Raw genomic sequence first — 19,899 nt, 5'->3', positions numbered from 1 at the left:
TCAAATTAGAGAAGTGGAAGCTGTGGGACTTTAATGCGAACAAAATGAATGTATGGCAAATTTAATGGGAATAAAGTACCTGCATGCATGCAGTGGTTTTCAATAAATGTGTATGTATTGAATTGAATGGACTTAGGATTGATTGCTAGGTTTGCCTAGCAAAGACTGACATGGACTGTGAAGATAAGGGCAGGCTCCAGCATGGAGAAAGAGGTTGCTGACATCCATGCCCTGTGATCTCAGGGATCCAGCAAGGCCAGCCTTTCCTGCTGTCTTTCTTCCTCTGCAGTTCTCGTTCTAGTGCCCATATGTCTACATATAGCTTTAGTCCTTTAGGTGGAGGCATTGCTTGTAACAGGTGCTATAGTACCTAGATGTTGGCTGTATTGATTTTTGCAATATTATTATTGTCAATAATATTTATGCTGACCAACATTTACTCAGGGTCACCCATGTGGCAGACTTCAGGCAGGCAGGAAAAGGTACTTTCTCCTCGACTCAAATTTTAAAAATCCAGGGGAAGAGCTGAGGTCACATTCCAAATCCTGGAACAATAAATGTGGTTAGAGAGATGAGAGGCTGGGATTGGTCCAGCATGAAACTTATGACTTCTGTGTTTGCTGGAAGTGGGGAGTATAATAGGAAGTACAATGATTTTGGGAATGAGGAGTATAATGACTGGCAGAGATCTCACTAAAACCACATATTTTGAGGAATATTTCCTAAATAAGGTGTATGCTTTTCTGGAAAAAAATTCATATACACCATAGCTTTGGGCAAATTCTTAATTTATTTGAACTTCAGTAGGATCGTTTGTAAATGGAGAAGTTGGATTAGATGCTTTTTGAGGGTTCTTTAATATCTAAAAGTCTCTAGTTTTGTTACCTTCTAAAATATAACATTATATAAAATAGTTTCTTATTCATCCCTGACAAGCAAGCAGAGGTGATACTATTTCATCCTATTGAGTGGGAAAATTGAGGCTGATAAAGTTAATTAACTGGCCTCAAATCATTAGAATGCCAAGTGGCAAAATTAGGACTAGATATTAAGTCACCGGATTAGTTCCAAAGAATTATCTTTGAATGCTTCCCACATTAGTGAAATTAGTTTCATTAATTCCATAATGACCACTAACTAATCCAACTAGTGGTTAGCTGCTATAAAGTAAGCTAAGGTTGATGAGATAGTTTTGATAAATTAAATCTTGGGCATTTGAATGCATTATTTGGCTGCCTCCTGAGATATTCTGAAGTTGTTCATTAATGTGATGTCTTTCTAACGGGAGATAACTATAAAGCATGGCTCAGGGAAGGAAAAGCTACTCAGAATTCAAGCTGAAGGCAACCGCTTTTAGGAAAACATTGAGGTAAAACATGGGAGGAACTGATTATGATCTTCCAGCTCCCAGACACTTGATATTATACCACAAAGCTGACAGAGGTCAAATAAGTCACTGTTGTTTGTTTTAGGATTTCTCTAAATAAATATTTAAAATACACAATCAATGAAATCTAGAAAGTCAATGGAACATGTTTTATTTTTAATAAGACCTACTTTAATTGTACATTCTCTCACCTACAAATATCTATTAAGGAAACTAAGAAATAGCTTAGAGGTCCTAATGGCTCTCTTTTTTATGCTACATTATGTAAGTTTAGCATCAAAAATATTAAGTCCAAAAGAGACAACAATCTTTAATTAAGAACTACAAAAATGTAATTCAAAAGTCTTAATACACGTGCCTTTGGTCTGCTAATTAGTGAATTTATTCTTAATGAAATAAATATGAGTCTTAGAAAGATGTTCACTGAAGCATCTTTTATAGTAGTAAAAAGTTGGAAATGACCTAGGTAGGAGATTATTTAAGACGATTATAGTACCTTCATCACATAGAATATGATAGAGTTGTTAAAAATGATACTGTCAAAGACAAAAACATTCACAATAGCTTAACCAATAAAAGCAGGAGCTCAGGAATCCACGTGGATTCTGATTCCAGCTCAACCAATTCCCCATTGTGTGAACTTGGACAATTTCTTAACTTTTGTGTTTAATTTTGCTTGTATGTTCAATGGGACTGACAATAGTACCTACCTCATAGAATTGCTGGGTGAGATGAGGTGATGTATGTTAACTGTTTAGCCAAAAGCCAGATAATAAGGTTATAAAACAGGAGAATGTTTTGTTTTTGCTAATCTGTATTTCCAACTTTTTGGCCAAATGATTGAATGTTAATTTGGTAGCAAATAAGAAAATATAAAAGTTTTTTATTTAAACACGTTTTAAAAAATTTAATTATGGTAAGATATATGTAACATAACATTTAGCATCTTAACTGTTTTTTTTTTTGTTGTTGTTGTTGTTGTTTTGTTTTTTGAGATGGAGTTTCGCTCTTGTTCCCAGGCTAGAGTGCAATGGCGTGATCTCAGCTCACTGCAACCTCCGCCTCCCGGGTTCAAGCAATTCTCCTGCCTCAGCCTCCCGAGTAGCTGGGATTACAGGCATGCACCACCATGCCCAGCTGATTTTTGTATTTTTTTAGTAGAGACGGGGTTCCTCCATGTTGGTCAGGCTGGTCTCGAACTCCTGACCTCAGGTGATCCGCTCACCTCAGCCTCCCAAAGTGCTGGGATTACAGGTGTGAGCCACTGCACCCGGCCCATCTTAACTGTTTTTAAGCGTGCAATTAGTACTGTTAAATACTTTCACACGATTGTGAAACCAATCTCCAGAACTCTTTTCATCTGGCAAAACGAAAACTCTGCCCATGAAACAACTCCCCATTCCTCCCTCCCTGCAATTCCTGGCAACGACCTTTCTTCTTTTTGTCTCTGAATTTGCTACTGTAGGTGCCTCATATAAGTGGAATCGTGTAGTATTTGTCTTTTTGTGATTGGCTTATTTCACTTAGCATAATGTCCTTAAGTTTCATCCATGTTGTAGTATGTGTCGGGATTTCCTTCCTTTTTAAGGCTGAATAATATTTCATAGCATATCCTCACCACTTGTTGTTACTCATTCATCCCTTGAGGGGGACACTTGGGTTGCTGCCACATTTTGGCTACCACAAATAATGCTGCTGTGAACATGGTTGTAGAGATATCTAAAAGTTGTTATTTTAAAAAATAAAGAACATTGGAAGTTCCCCTAAATTTCATAAGATAGATGTAAATTACATAAAATACTTATATCTTGTAAGATCTTTTTCTTGACTCTGAAAGTGCCTGAAACATTAATAAATACAAAACTATATTAATTAATTAACACACATAGCTATTTACTGAGGACTTATTTCTTGTCTTTGGTATGTGCTAAATGCTTCAGATAATTTCAGGTTTAGCTGCCAAGTAAACCTGAACATACACACACACACCCCCCCCCCCACCCACGCACACATACACACACACACACAAGCAAGCATTAAAATAATGTAGGTGTTACTTTTCCACTCACATTCAGGAAAGCCAGATGCATCAGCCCAGGCTCCCATTGCACTCCATGGTTTCAGAGTCTAATCTCATTTCTTGCTTTGCCATTTCCCAGAGACATTTTCCCCAAGGTATACACAGGGGAAAGAGTTTGCTGGAGCCTTACTTACATTATCATGTCTGTATTCCAGCCATCAGATTAGAGGAAGAGAAGAAAGAGCATGTCCTTCCTTTAGTGACACTTCTCCATTTCCATCCTATTGGCCAGAAGTTAGTCATGGGATCACTACTACTTGTATGAAAGACTAAGAAAAATGATCTTTATTGCTGAGAGCCATATGCACTGCACAAACTGGGGGGCTCTATCTTGAGAAAAAAGGAAAGACTAGATGTTGGGAGACAGCCGGGAGTCTGCCAGAGCGGCCATACATGTTAAATATCGACCTGGTAGTATATATCCCTACATAAGTAAAGTTGAACTGTTTCTGAGTCTATAGATAATCTTCAATAGTAATTCTGCAGTAACGTTGATTGTTCTCTCCTCTGTTGATGTTTACTACAATGAGATCAACTTAAAGTCTTGAAGCAACAGAGCTTAAAGTAGAAGAGCTAGTGAAACCTAGAACAATAGGAGGGAGGCATTAGCTTAATATTCTGGTACCCTGGGTTGGTCTTGAGATCTCCTGGGCCATCCTTCACTTCGGATAGATGGGGCTGCAGCTTTGGTGCCAATGAAGCTGGTGATTAGGTAAGCTTGTTTTGGGGAGTGACTTCTGGATGGAATGTGGAGAAGAGAACTCTTTTTCAAAGATCATTATCTATGAATTGGCAACATTGGTGCCTCTCTGACCATGAAACCAAATTTGTATCTGATTTTTATAGCTTCCAGTATCAAAATGACTTATGTATTCAGCAAGCCCCTGAAGATGAATCAGTACATAGAAATATTTTGGATGTTTTGATGGAAATTGTTAAAATCTTTGTTTTAACTATGTAACTTCATTTTATTTTAGTTGTATAACTAAAGAATTTGTGACACTCCAAACCAGTTAGTTTGGCTCATGGACATTTAAATGAACGAGTACTGTGTGAAACAGCAAACATTACCCCATTACTCACTGCATACCATTGTCCTTGAGGCAGGGATTGGGATGGGGTCAGGGCCAGGGAAAGAGTGAAGGGGGCTTTTGAAGGGGACTTTATTTATTACAATACTAATTTTTAAAAAACATAGTAATTTTGTTATATCCATGCAACTGTGTTTAAAAATGTCAGTTGCCTATCATTCTCATCAAAATGCCCTGCTTTAGAAATAGATAAACTCTATAATGAGTACAATTATATGAAAAGAATCTTAAGGCTACAAAGAATGAAGAAAAATGATTAAGAAAAGATCAGGCCAATGATTTAATAATTTAATTTTAATAATTATCATTTATATAACTTATACAATATCATGAGAATGATGCTTTTACCATTGTCCCTACTCCCTCCTATCTCCTCCAAAAAATGTCATTTCTGAGACTCTTATTTTTTGGAATGGCATTAAAGCCCCAGGCAGAATCTAGAGGACTCACCAGCCTCAGTGGTGCCCACCCCTCTCTGAAACTAAGCAAACCTGTAGCAAAGCCTAGAAGAGAAGTGCAGTTCTTCAACATTTTAGCCAAGTGACTTCAGAATAAACTCAGTTTAACCAGTGAGCTAAGTTGTGGTCAGCTTTTTATGGTGTTACGATTTGTATTCTTGGTACCAGTTTAGTTCAATAAATATTTGAGTACTTATTTCACCAACTCTGTAATTTTAATTTGCATCATATCTAAAATATTCAGTGGCCCTTTCCTATAATTCTTATGACTCATAATCCAAGAAGGCAAAACATTTATAATGGTAAACATCATGATCAAGGAGCCAGAGGAACCCTGTTTAAATGGATTATGCCATTAACTAGTTGTGTGACCCTGGGCAAGTCATTTACCCCTTAGCTTTTAGATTTCTCACTTTTAAAGTGAAAGGGCAGGGAATTGGTTTATATGAGGTCTAAGATCTCCAGTGCTTTAAATAGTTAAAAGTGGCATTTCTACTTTCAACCCAAGAAGAATCATATAGCCATAGCTAAAGAGGTTGAGAAATAATGATTCATATGTAGAATCCACTCCATCACCTTCAAACACGCGAAGGTGGAAATGGTGCTCTCTAGTATTATGCTGACCACGTGTTCAGATTGCTGAATACACCTGCAGAAAAAAATTTCCATTCTAAAGAAACGCAGTCTGGTTGTTTCAAAGAAAAATTAGGCACTTACTGTATGGTAGATTTCCTGTTGGTCACCTGGGAGTGAATCCTTCAAGAACCACCTGTACATTTCTCCTTATCTCCAAGCCTCCCAACAGCTCCAGCTCAGTGGGCAGATGGGGCCAATAGAATTCCTGTTCCCTGTTCTCTTTGTAAACCCTGAGTCTCTCTGCTGTTACTCCTTGCTGTTCCCAGGCTGCCCTTCCTTCACTAGAACCTGCCCCTTCATTCAAAGCTCAGTTTCATATGCCACTTCCTCCAGGAAGCTTAAGGTCCTCTTTGAAATTTTCGTGGCATATTATCTTCTCTTCCTACCTTCACTTCTACCTTTTACTGTATTCATTATAAACATAGTTTATCCCCTTACTAGCCTGTAAGATCCTTGGTAGCATAATCCTTTATCTTTATCAAGTCTAAATGCCTTTTTTAAGGTGTAACTTTCTCAACTTTATGAAATACCTTGCACCCTGCCCTAGTGGTAGGTATCACAATCTCTTTACCCTGTTTCCTTTTGGAAGGGTCTATTTGTTTCTATTTTTAGGAAGCTGGGTTGATACAATTTCTCTAGAAGCACCTTTCAGACTTGAATCCACGTGACTAAGTTGTACGTTCAGTTGAATTTTTCAGTGAGAATTTAGCATCCTAGTTTTGAGAGGAGATGAAGACAGTTGCTCTTACCACAGGCCTGGCCCCTTTTAATCTGATTGGGTTTCACAGTTTATTTTCCAGACAAAGAGATAAGACAGAGTTTTGTCTAACTGAGACTGGGACAGGCCCAGAGTTAAATATTGGTCTTTGGGCCCCATCACTTCTTTCCCCTTGAAAGATGTCATAAGCAGACCCAAACACACATTTTTTTCCCCCTCATCTTGATTTCAGCCAAGGCCATTTTTGGGATTTGGATGGTACCGCTATTTATTTAGTTAAACTGTGAAGGCAGATCTATGTGCTTTTCAGTGCAGGCGTTCTTTTTTCTTTTTGACCCTGGAATATCTCCGTTTTGTGTAGACAGAGACCAGTTGTCAGCTGATAGACTATCACTTGAAGGGGTGGTGGCAGCAGTAGATGCACTGGAAAACATCTTGATAAGGCCTTGGAGAGAAGGCTGCTCTTTCGGAAACAGGGTCCATTTGCCAAGAAGGCAGCAAGGGAAATCGCTGGTGGCAGAGGCTGATAACAGGAAGAAGAGACAGGTTTGCCAAAGGCTTCTGTGCATTTTTCCCCTTTGCAAACTTTCAGGCAGATGAAAATGTTTTTAAGGTGGTTTTTGGGTTTGCACCTACAGGGAGAGTTCCAGTGCATTCCAAAGCACCATGCTGCACATTATGGAAATGCCACACACAGCTAGATTCTGTCATAAAGAAATTTGTCATGCAAATTCTGAGGATGTTTGGCTGGTACCAGGGAGGGAAGGCATATCAAAGTAACTCAGGCACACTCTTCAAATGTCTTGCAATTTCATAGCATGCATTTATCCAAATTTACGGCTAAGGCAACAATAGGTCTCCCAGCTTCCTTATTCTTCAGCTTTCCATAATTAAATTATGACAAACAACTTTATCTAAAAGCCTCATCCAGGGACAATCTTTTTAGATAGAGGAGATAGTGGTTTCAGCTGATTGTACTTATCTGCAGCAATAAAGGTTTTTATTTATTTGATTTTTAATTTTAATTTTATTTATTTTTTAATGAGTCCCTGGGAAGTAAGGCTGCATTTAGAGGTTTTTCTCTTTTTGCATATTATCTTTATGATTAGTAAATACATAAACACACTGTTTTCCGAGAAGCTGCCTGGCCATGGCTTTATTTGGGTGGGGGGAGGGAGGGAAGGAATCACACATCACCCTTCTTCTCTTTTAATTTAAATTTTACACTAAGAATCTATTTTGAGAGGGAAATGGAGCATGCTAAGCTAACGACAGCTTTCCCTTCTCTTATTTTTCCCACGTCAGAGCAACGTGCTCGGATCAGCTCCTCGGTGTGTCGCGATGTTGGCAATGCTGCACCAATTATGTCAAGTCTCCAAATCACTCGAAAAAACGAATAAAATAAACAGTCAACGAGGCAGGGAAGGGTTAAGGTGAAGCGAGATTAAACCTGTCAGCAAACAGACTCATTTATTTTCAAAGCTATAGTTTCCACAATGGAAACAATCCACTTTGCCTGGAGACCCTTAGGTCCGTTCCGCGGGGACCCGGTTTCAACTCTTGGACAGAGGAAGTAGGTGGTCCACCGTGAGCTCAAGGACAGCTAACTGATCGTCAGATCCCAACACTTGCCAAGCGTCCCTCACTCCCACCTCGCGCTTTCGTACTTTGGTTACAAAAATTATCTCTGCGATTGCATCCCTTTTGAGTAGAGGGTGCCACTGCGTGGGCAGGAGGCGGCGATTCAGCAGGGGGATCACAGGAGCTGACTCCCCGGCACCCAGTGCTGCAGAGGCGAGAGGGCGCAGCCGGGCTGAGGGAGCGACCGAGCGCCGAACTGCAGAGGCCGCCGCGCGGAGGCCCCAGCCAGAGATTAGCGGCGGGGCGGGGGTCCCTCGCGGCGGGGCGGGGGTCCCTCCCTCTTTTCGGGTGAATGAATGATTAGTCAAACACCACCTCCCCTCCCGGTCCGCCCGAGATTGGAAGGGAGGAGTCTCGGAGCGATTGCTCTTTTTTATAAGGGCGAAAGGCGTTTGCCTCGGTACGTTTTTAAATCGACCTTGTGTGTCGTTTCAACTTCGGTCATCCTTAGTGTCAGGACGCGCAGACAGATAAGCACAGAACACAGATCTCTAAGGCCACTTGCCCCTCTGTCCGCTCAGCCCCCTGAGTTCGCTGTCGCGTCCCCGCCAGAAGGAAGCAAAGCAGGGCGTGAAAAGTTGCGGTGGCCCTATTGCCCCGGGTGTGTCGCTCCCATCCGGGAGCCAGCAGGGTGGTGGGGCGCTCCTGCGTCTCGTTTGCTGCTCCCTCTAAGGATTGGGGCACCCGGGCCTGAGCTCTAGTGTTGCGGCATCCCCCGGGTTCCCCCAGGAAAAGGAGGAGGCGCCGCGCTCGCGGTGCGGTGGAGACGCGCCTTCCCGGCTCTGGTCCGCGCCCCGCGGCCGTGGCTTCCCTGGAGGAGCTGGGGAACTGGACGCTGGGCCGAGAGGGTTCGCGCTGCCGCTATAGCGCAGTCCCTCCTGCGCCCGGGCGCCCCCAGCGGGTTCCAGGAGGCGCCCGGTGAGCCCCTGTCTCTCGCGGCGGAGCGAGCGCGTTCCGGGCGGGCCGAGAGCCGGCGGGGCTGGCAGAAGGTGGGGAGTGCGGGAGTGGAGGACGCTGCGGCAGCGACAGCGACAGCGACAGCCCCCGGAGCAGTAGCTGCAGCCCGGGCGGCGGCTGAGCGGCAGTGCGCAGTCTGCAGCACCGCGGCTCCTCTCCGTCTATCTCCTGCTGCCGCAACACCCCCTCCTCCCGGCCCCCTCTCCGGCGCGGAGGGGCTGACTGCTAAGCCACTGCAAGCAACTCCCTCAAAAAAAAAAAGAAAGAAAAAAAGAAAGAAGAAGAAGAAAAAAAAAACCCGCATCGGAGGAGCCTGGCCGCAGGACCCCTCCTCCCCCGGCGCCCCCCACCCCTCGCCTCTACCCCCGCCCTCCCTCACACCCCCCCGCCCCCCAGCTCCCGGGCGCCCGCCTCCCTCCTTCGCGGACTGTCTCCCGACACGCCGGCTGAGAGCCCTTTTTGACTGCGAGCTGCGGCAGCTGAGCAGAGGCGGCGGCGCGGGACCTGCAGTCGCCCGGGATTCCCTCCAGGTGACGATGCTCTGGTTCTCCGGCGTCGGGGCTCTGGCTGAGCGTTACGGCCGGCGCTCGCCTGGGATTACCTGCTGCGTCTTGCTGCTGCTCAATTGCTCGGGGGTCCCCATGTCTCTGGCTTCCTCCTTCTTGACAGGTAGGGGAGGGGGCGGGAGGGACCGACCCTCCGGGACGCCGGTTTGGTACCTGGGAGAGGTGGCGCTGGCTTGCCCAGGGGATGGGAGGGTGGAGAGCGCGCACCTTGGCGCTTGCCCTGCGCTGGTCGATGGGGATGAAGCGAAACCCCGGGAGGGCTGGGAAGGCTGGGAGTAGGTGAAGAGGTTGCGGGCTGAGAGGCTGTTGCCTTCAATGTAGTAATAATAGACATTCTTCTATTTGAATTTGAGAAATTATTTTATTTTTAATATTTTCCTCAACTTTTATTTTAATCTTTATCTCTCTCTGTAAAACTCAGGAAAAAAAATTTGTGCAGTTTTCTGCACATCTTCCTTTCTCATCTTTGGGGTTCCAATACATCCACTGTGCTAGGAGTGCTTTTTAAAGCACTGGCTCTCAAGACCTTGAATTTAAAGAAACTATCATTTAAAAAGGGCACTAATAGCCGGATATAATAATTATATGTTTTCAGGCAGGTGAAGACCTCAGCTGCTATTCTGAAGGACATACTTTACTGACACCTGGTGCAGAAAAGAAAATATCGAGTCAATTTCTAAGAGAAGGGAAAAGAGGATTGCGTTTCAAACAGTGATTTAAACCTAAGACAATGCGAGAAAGATCCATAGAAAGGCCTGTTCCTTGACACAGTTCTGAGTTTTGGTCAATTTAAAATCTGCCCCAATTTGAGTTTTTTTTTCTTTTTTTCTTTTTTTGCATATGGGGCTGTGTGCTTAGTTGAAATGTCTTCATAAAGGAGGAGTGTTATTAAAAATCCAGTGAAATACTTGGAATTGTGCTTAAACCATCTGAGAACAGATAATTTCTCTTTACATCATAGTCTTTTTAAAACTTGTTTAAATAAAATTATTGAAAATAGAGTTTGGGGGGAGGAGTTTTGCTTTGGTGAATTTAATAATTTTAACTACATTAGGAATTCTGAAGTTTGGGTAGAGGTTTCAAAAAAGATTGGTGTAAAAATTTTAAATGTTGAAATCATGCTACTAAGCTGACTTTAAATGAAACTTTTTTCCCCCTGAATTTCAGGTTCTGTTGCAAAATGTGAAAATGAAGGTGAAATCCTCCAGATTCCATTTATCACCGACAACCCTTGCATAATGTGTGTCTGCTTGGTAAGTGTGGAGATCAGGTAATATGAACTCAGTTGCTCTCTCTGATAAGGTGAATCCATTAAATGTGATAATATAACCAGATCTTACAAATTGTCTTTAGTCATTACAAAATTGCACATAACTGTACCTACTTTGTGAGTTGAATCCAGTTAATTTCTGAGTTTTATGGACTTTGGCAATTTCCATTTCATCTAGCTGGAAATTCTTATCTTTGACATTATCCTTATAGAAGTAAATTTCAGATAGGCTTTGTATGACGTCTCAGTGAAAATTGCAGTTTGTAATGTCTGTTTCCAGTAATGATTACTACAACCAAATCCTTGGTACAACAAAACTTTCTGCATTGGTTCTGTCATCTAAGCTCAGCGGGAAAATGATGAGATAAGATTTAAGTATGAAGGTCCGGAATAAGGTATGCAACAAAGGGAAAGAGAGGTGACAGTCACAAAAAATGAACATGAGGAAAAGATGTAATTCTGGATTTCTTTCTTGGGTTTCTTTGCCTGTTATACCCTAAACTCTCAAATACTGTCTTTATTTCTTATTTGGAGGCGTGAGTCAGAAAGGACAATTCTGTCCTTAATAGAGAATGACACTTGGCTGTCAGCTGCTTAGTTAACACTATCAGTGGTTAGTAGACTCAAAAAATAATTTGTTTCCATTTATTTTAGTTTAGTAGTCAATGATAAGTCTAATAAGTAACCACTTGGGGGAGATTAAGCAATGTGAATAAGACTTTCTGAGATGAAGTACAGACCTACAACATAAACATTTTTGCTTAAGAGTGTTTTACATGCCAATCACTTTTGGCAAAATTTGGTTAGAAACTACACATTATAAAACCCTGTTGGAGATACATTAAGGCAATCAAATGCGAAGCCCAAAAATGATAGAGGACTACTTGTTACTAGATCAGCGTGCTGTGTGGAACTGGAGAAGGAATTCATTTTGGTTTAGGCAAAAGCCAAGCCATCTGAGTTTATACTACCTAAACTTTTTCATGACAAGAGTTGAGGTCAACGTTTTGAAATGATAAATGGGTGACGGTAAATGGCTGTATCAAATGATTATCAGGTTTGGAAGACTAAGGAAATCAGCAGAAACAAGTAAAAATGCACTGTGTTTGCTGACACAATAAATATTGCTGTCTAATAAAACAGAGCTGAGAGAGGGTGTATTATGATTGCGTATTTATGGGTTGCCGTGTTCATTGATGATCTTTTACTAAATAATTTGTTGAAAAGAAGCTTTGAGTTTAAATTTTGACTCAGTTGTAGATTTACAAATGCAGTGTGTATGTATATGTGTGTTTAATCTTCCTTTTTAAATTTTTCTTATCTGTATAATGTGAGCGAATTATTTTATCTTAATCTATTAAGATTTCAGAGGACATTACCCTGACCAAGTAATATTTAAATGTGCTGAGAGCTTCGCATATAAAATACTGTTTTTCTCTTCAGCAATATTACTACTTATAAAGTTTACATATGTAGTTTGAGTTTTGTAAACTGTTCCCAAATAACATCATGAGAAATTCTCGCCACAGCATTCCCCCCTTTTCAGTACTCCTACCCCTGCTAAAAATAGTGCCTTTCTCTCAAAGTGGAGACTTAGTGATAAGAAGATAGATGTTAGAGTCCTGCAGTTTTGAAGGTAAAGAGTAAATCTGAAAAGATGCATCAGTTGGAATTCAAGTGGGAATGATATTTATTCCAGAAAAGTATCAATTAAATTCAGAAGGGCAGTAGCTTCATTTATGTCTTTAACGTTTAAGTAACAGTTGTAGGTATCTGCCTTGGGTAAGCGCTGTCAGAAATCCTTTCTAAATATGTAATATTAGGACTTTGGCTATCAGCTTCACCCGTTACAGAGCTCTTTCATTGGCTGAAAGGCTCAGTGATATGTTATCACGACCTTTGCAGGGGTTTAGAATTATGGGGTCCAAGTTGTCGTAGTCATTGCTGCTTCCTAAACATTTGTAATGACTTGGTAAAATTGAGTAATAATAGATGGATGACCACTTCTCTCTTTGTATAACACTCTTGTACATTTCCACGAACCTACTGCAGTTCATGGATTTCAAAGCACTCCAGATAGCCAGGAAGCTACTTGGCATTTTTGTACCTAGGCAGGAAGGTAGACCTATTTAGCAAATTGATAATGTTAGCAATGGTAAACACTTATGTTTACTATTTTTATTTTATTTTATTTTTACTTGTAGGGCCTCATCTAAGCCTGCATTATTTCATTTTATCTTCACAAAAATCCACTGAGGGCTTTTACCTTTATTTTACAGATGAGAAAACTGAGGTGTAGCGGGCTAAGTAACTTGTGAAAGTTGCATTTGAGTAAATAGTGGAGCTGAAACTATCTCAGATTTGTCTGCCTCTGGAGCACATGCCTATAACCATAAGAGACAGCCTATTTGTTGAGTTAAAGACGTGGGAAAGTAAGGAGAAAATAGAAAGAACATCCAAATTATTTTACCTTTTGGCGTTCCTTGGGTTATTTTGTTTTTTCTTTTGAGTCTTTCAAGAGTTCGGTTAGTTGACATTTGTTAATCGCATTATATGAAAGGAAAATCTCGTTATGATTTCAGTTGACCTGCAGGGAGCGTTAGTGGTGAGCTGGTTTTATGTATGTACATTAAGAGGGTATGTAATAGTCTCAACTGTACTTTGGATAAAGAAAATAGTCATATTTAGTTTGTGTTGGTCCAGCCTTTTGGCAGAAAGGTACCTAAGGCTGAGTGTAAGCTCATATCTTATTTCATAACATGTACTAAAAAAAATAAATAAATAAATAAAAGAAAGAAAGAAAAAGCTAACGTCAACGTATGCTTAAAAAAGATGTAAAATGTTACAGTTGGGAGGAAATAGGTGGCACAAAGTCCCGTATATAATTACAGAGTAAAAGCTTAAAAAACTCCACAAAAATCAACTTGGCCTGATTTAAACTTTTAAGCTGTGAAATGTTTCAGAGGTTGGAGTGAGCTCATTTCTGTGGAGTTTTTGAGGATGACAGTGGGCACAGTGGCCACCGTAAGCAGAGCTGAATAATTTTATTCTCATTTATCATCCTCTGCGTAGACCCGAGCATCTTGCCAGAACCAGTCCCAGTCCAAGAATAACTGGTTTGTTAGCTGGTGATGGAATCTCGTTTTAAAGTGTGTGGCCCAAAAAGCTTCAGTTCATCTATTTAAGGGGGTAGGTGAGAAGTTGGATCATGGTCCTAAAATCTAGGGAACTGGGTAAGCAGTTTAGATTAAACTGCATGTGCTTTATTGTTTAGTCAGAAAGCAAAGCATAACTTTACAAAATGGTCTTTTATGGGGCTGAGGAAGGGAGGCCAACACTTATTACTGTTTCTGTATGATATTTTCCCCGCTTTCTTGCTAGAATTATTTTTCCCATAATGTCTAGGAAAACACGTTGGTGCCTGCCCTGGAGTACAGCTGAGAGGGGAGCCAGCCACACCCAGATAAATGAAGCTGAAGCCATTCTCTGATCTTTGGGACGTCCCCAGGTCCACCAAGCACACATGAGAAGTGGTGCTTGATCTTCTCAGCCTTTTCCACCTAACTGTAGAATAGGAGGACATGGCGGGAGCCAGTGAGTTGGGCCCAGTACTAGAAACCTGAGAAAACTTTGGAGGCTGGGACTCAGAAAACCCGAAGTCAGAGCTTAGTTTGGCATACATTTTGTTCAGCAAAAAACATTATTCTGAGGTTGAAATTTCCTCTTTTAAATCCAGAGGTGCAATGTAGAAACGGACCCTTTGCTCATAAAAAGCAACGTGAAATTCAATGTTACAAGAATCAGGGCCCCACCTGTCTTGGAGCCAACCAAATAGTGAAGACAGAGAGACCTTGTCTGCTGTCTTCTACTTTTTTAATCACAAAAGTGTAATATTGCTCAACAAGGAGCTCCCAGCATGTTAGATTCTCTCGGGTGCCTTATCTCCATAAAATCCTCATGTTCTTCATTGTTCAGATTAGCTGGCTGGAGAATAGATATCTATTATCTAAACAAGTGTTAAGCACATGTTTGAGGATGAGGGAGATAACATTGCATGAGAATTCAATTCATGTGTGTGTGCATGTATGAAACAGAGAGAGAGAGAAGCCATAAAGTAGACCAGATGTGTTCAGAGAGGTACTGCACTCAGTATATGCACAAATACATAGATTGCCATACTTTTTCCAAGTTGTTTCAGGTCATTTCTAGACTTTGGATGCTCAGTAAGGAAGCAATCAGATTTATTTATTTTTACTCTGTTTAGAAGGTGATGTGACCAATTACCTTTCAACAGAACAATTTTTGGGAAAGGTAACAGTTAATGTATAGGATTGTGTTGGCAAATTCACAAAGACTAGTTCTGAGAGTCATTCTTGTTCATGCTTTATTCAGGCTCAAAGAAGTAGAGCAAATCTCGTGAGATCACACAGTTACTAAGAGACAGAACTGGGATGTGAAGTCAGTTTCTTATTTGCTAAACTAGAGTTTCCTTCTGCTGGAAAAGTTGACTACTTAAAAACTTCTACAGATACCTTCAAGAGCTTCAGAGAGTCTTTTCAACCAGCACAGAGCTAATGTAGGCTCTCTATGGAGGCAGTTATAGTGGTTTCGATCTTGCAACCCAAACCGTCTAGAATTTGGAGAGCCCTTCCAAGGAAGACATGGGTTTTGGCTGGCATCATAACATTTTGGCAAAGAACTTTGGCCCAGACATCAGAGAATCTTGGGTTCAAATCAAACCGGTGGTGAAGTTGAGACAACTACCTCACCTTTCCAAACCTCAGTTTCTTCATCTGGAGAGTGGGATGGATGTCAACATCTAGTTCACAGAGTTGCTGTGTGAATTAAGTGAGATGAAGCACGTAAAGTTTGGCCTGGGGCTTGGCATTGAGTAAACCCTCTGGAATGATTTTTTATTGCTGTTATTGATGATGGCATTATTTTTAAAAATTCTTATTTCCTCACATGGAACAGGATGCAAAGTTTCAAAAGAAAATGATAGAAGGGACGACGGACGAGACGTAGGGATAATGATGGCAAACCCACCCATTGTTGTGCATGAACAAGGTTTGTCAGAAATGTTTAGTGAGTTTTTCTGTCCCTCCAGGCTTGGACTGGGCTGATCTAGGCTGCTTCCTTATTGGTCCAGTGATCTTTGGGCCCTGGTGTAAGTTTTCCCCTCGCTTTCCATTAAACACACACACCCACACAAAAAACAAGAAAAAAGAAAAAAGAAAAAAAGAAAAGAAAAGCTTTCCGTGGAAGAGGGGCCTGCTTTCTTGCAGAGTATTTACATCTCTATGCCTGTGGGGTCACCTTCACTTGTACTTTTATTGGCAGAGGGATTGGGTTGGGACTCGGGAGCGCTGTAATTCTGGAAAAACTGCCTCGTGGCCTGGCATCATGGGGATTTTCCTGGCCCGCCTTGTGGAAGTCTCTCGACCCCTTTCCAGACCTGAGTGTGTCTTTGTTGCCTACTTACTCACTGCTCCCCTTCCCCATCCCATTTCAAACACTGTTTATTTTGTTTTGAGGCACTGGACTTGACTGTGGGTATCAACAGTAAATTGCGTTTTAAGTGTAGGAAATAATGTTGAGGAAAGAGAGCCCTTCCCCAGACTAGAATGCAAATAGGGGGAGGGCAGTAGAATAGGAGATAATGGGAAAAGTCAGGCAAGGCAAAATGATGGAAAAATAAAACCAGTTAATACGAATTTGTTGAGTAAATAAAGGATATCAGTTTTTCACACCCTCTTCTATGGCCCTTCTGTATAAATGATGATATATTGAGTCCTTTGTGCTATAAAAGAATATGAGTAACAAACACCACCTTTCATGGCACTGGGAGGTCAAGTGTGCTTGTTGAACTTAGTTAAGATCAGCAAATGAGCTGGGTGTATATTTTAAGACCTGTTGATTCCCAGTTCTAATTTTATAAAACACCACTCAAGGCACTAGGGATCGCAGGTTATAAATTCAATAATATTATTCTTTCTTCCTTCTTTCCACACTTCATCCCCTCTTCCATTTTATTTTATTATTTTTAGTCCTTTCTGTGTTTGAAGCATTGTGCTGGCTGGGGACCTTTGAGGAGACAAAGACCAACAGGACAGATTCTTGCCCACAGTCTAATGGGGGAGACGAACACATGCATAAATAAGAAACTTTATAGGAGTGACAGAAAAGCACTGTAATAGACTCAAACCCATGTACTAAGGAGGCTGCCAATGAATTCTCACTAGGATATCTGTGACCATGATGTGAGGGGAGAGATGATCCAGGCAAAGCCTTGTTGGAGGAAAGACACAAAGAGAGTGTGCTTGGGACTGTGGAAATGGCAGAGTCTACTGTGCCCAAAGCTGTGATGGAGCTGGAGTTAGAAAGCTCCATGAGAACCAGCATGGGGAGCACCTTGAATGTAATAATAAGGATATCAGTGTGAAGGGTCTGGAGTCTGAACAACAGACTGCAGGGATATTGTGTGGTCAGGTGAGCACAAGCAGCCTGGGCAGTGGGAATGGAAAGAAGGTGTTGGGATAAACCAGTGTTGCTTAGTCTTTTGAATGTTTGACTACATTCCAGTTCTAGAGTATTTACATGAATACCAAAGGTATTGAAAAAAAAAATATGTCGATAGAAAAACTCCAAACCATGCCCAGCAAGACACAGTTGGTAAAATTCAGCAGCAATTACAGTGGAGTGATTGGTAGCACAGCCACTTTGCTTGTCACTTGGTGCCTCTAGAGTAGGGTGCTGCTACTTGAATAGAGTAGTTCTCTTCCCAGAACTCACTCTCGAAATTCTATTTGGGGCACCAGCTCTCTCCTCTTACAGTGACACCCTGCCTTACACTGTTGCATGGTTCATTTGGTAAATTATTCAGTCTGGTAGGTGTGTTTATGATAGCATGTATGCTCACTTTTAGCACAATTTTTTGTTGTTGTTCTTTTTTTGAGACAGAGTCTCGCTCAGTCGCCTAGGCTGGAGTGCAGTGGCGCGATCTCGGCTCACTGCAAGCTCCTCCTCCTGAGTTCACGCCATTCTCCTGCCTCAGCCTACCAGTAGCTGGGACTACAGGCGCCCCCCACCCACCCGGCTAATTTTTTTGTATTTTTCGTAGAGACGGGATTTCACCGTGTTAGCCAGGATGGTCTCGATCTCCTGACCCTGTGACCCACCGGCCTCGATCTCCCAAAGTGCTGGGATTACAGGCATGAGCCACCGCGCCCGGCCTTTAGCACAAGTTTTATACATTAATCAGGATTGGGTGGCTCACCTTTAAAAAGTGCACCAACGTGCCATGACATTGAGAACCACTAGTCTTGCAGAGATGTTTTGGAGCCCACATTTATAGTACTTGGCAAGAAAATAGATGGCAGAGGTGAAAGATGGGAAAAATTGAAGGGAATTTTGAGAAATCTATCCAATGTCATAGACACTGTAGGAAGAGAAGGGGTCCTGTGGGTGGGTGGGTAGTAATCAGTTTAGATGTAATGTGTTGGGCTTGATAGATCTTCAAGGTAGAAAAGCCATGTAGGCTCTTAAAAGATCGTGAGTTCAGTATAGAGAAATCAGGACTAGAAGTTAACAATTTGTTACCTGTCTGCATAGAAATAAACTTCAAAACTTTGGGAATAAATTATTTGCCTTGAGGAGGGGTCTAAATTGAGATTTTAAAAAAATGGGCCTACAATATTAACTATAAGAAGGGTTTTGTCTAACAGAAGGATAGAAAAGGAGAAACCTATGAAAGAGATGGAAAACTTATAGTTATAGAGGCAAGAGGAGAACCAGGAAGGCACAGGCCAAGGCAGAAGACGTTTGAAGAAGACAAAGACTATTGGCATTAAACATTGCAAAGAACTGGAAGATTCTAGGAGAATATCAAAGAAGGAACGTTCTCATCTTCTTGGACTCTTTGAAACAATGAACAATGGTCCCTTCCCCCCAGACCCTGCATATTTGCACATGGGATTGAATTGATCATAGATGAGATTCAGTGCAACCCCAGTTGGCAGGAATCCAAAACTAAGATTGCTGTAGGGATTTTGAAAATTTAATGCAAAAATCACAAATTTGCCAAACTTTGACTTTAAAAGATCTTAACAAAAGTGAATAAATACCACATGAAATTTTAAAAGGTACCCAAACAAAACTAATTTCACGGATAACAGTAATACACTTTTTGCAAACGTCATTGGAATGTTTCTATAGTTAAATGTAAAATGGACCAGGCCACATTGAGGGATTTTTTTATTAGGAATAAAAGCAACAATATAAAAGAGTCTGACTAATATAAAAACTTACTATTATAAACTTTTAAGTTTGCTCTATTAAACTGTTAATGATGCTTTAAAAATATTATGATATAATTTAATGTCTTAAATTCTAGGTCTTCAGGTAAGATATTTTCTTTTCTCATGAAATGTTTAAAGCCCATTTTGTCAGTGAAGTACAGCTGTGGTGTGGGGGCCGTTGTGTCTCAATGTATGGGTTTGAGTCTCACCTGGGTTGCCTGGTAGCTGTGCACCACTGAGCAGACACCTTACCTTCTCTGAGCCTTCATTGTGAAGTCTGGGACAAGTCCCAGTGGTATGTACCCTTCAGCAGACTTAAGTGGTTGGCTGTGGGCATTAACTGGGGTGACTGGAATGGGTTAAAGGCCAAGATGCGTGTGAAAGCTGTTTGTAAACAGTGTAAATGAAACTGTTATTAAGGGCCAGAACTTGAATAGAAGAAAGTGAAGTGTATGCCATAAACCACTTTTCAGCACCTAATTCAGTGAATATACTCTTTGGGAATGATAGCTTAGTGGTTCTCATTTCTACCCTTTAATAGTTGTATGGCTTTATGTAAATTGCCTAACATTTCTATATCTCAACCTCTTTATCTTCATCATGAGGCTCTTGTCAGAATTGTAAGTTACAACACGAAAAATTCTTAAAACATGGTCTGGGCCGTGGTCATCACTTTAGAAATGATAGCTGCTTCCAGCATTGAAGTGTCATGGAATGACTGCCTTTGCCATACTTTAAATTAAATGGACTGTATTTATGGCAATTTATTGTCAACACTTATGAAATGTGTTTATTCTG

The 19,899-nt window shown here is 41.2% G+C and overlaps 1 protein-coding gene and 1 long non-coding RNA gene across 3 annotated transcripts in view; one reads left to right on the top strand and one right to left on the bottom strand.

Moving 5' to 3' along the window:
• The window catches only part of LOC144339872 (uncharacterized), a 36,605-nt gene extending 26,953 nt beyond the window's left edge, over positions 1–9,652 (bottom strand). Inside the window, exon 1 of the long non-coding RNA XR_013415406.1 lies at positions 9,570–9,652. This is a non-coding gene — a long non-coding RNA (uncharacterized LOC144339872). The remainder of the gene's footprint in view (positions 1–9,569) is intronic.
• BMPER (BMP binding endothelial regulator) overlaps positions 9,424–19,899 on the top strand; it is a 245,928-nt gene continuing 235,452 nt past the window's right edge. For both annotated transcript variants that reach the window (XM_015133741.3, XM_015133740.3), the window contains exons 1-2: positions 9,424–9,637; positions 10,702–10,787. In XM_015133741.3, the coding sequence (XP_014989227.2) occupies positions 9,505–9,637; positions 10,702–10,787 (219 nt within the window). In that variant the 5' untranslated portion in view covers positions 9,424–9,504. The remainder of the gene's footprint in view (positions 9,638–10,701; positions 10,788–19,899) is intronic.

The sequence above is a fragment of the Macaca mulatta genome, chromosome 3, assembly GCF_049350105.2.
Source record: "Macaca mulatta isolate MMU2019108-1 chromosome 3, T2T-MMU8v2.0, whole genome shotgun sequence".
Taxonomy (NCBI): domain Eukaryota; kingdom Metazoa; phylum Chordata; class Mammalia; order Primates; family Cercopithecidae; genus Macaca; species Macaca mulatta.
Note: the sequence above shows the minus strand (reverse complement) of the source record. Positions and strands in the feature narration are given on the sequence as shown.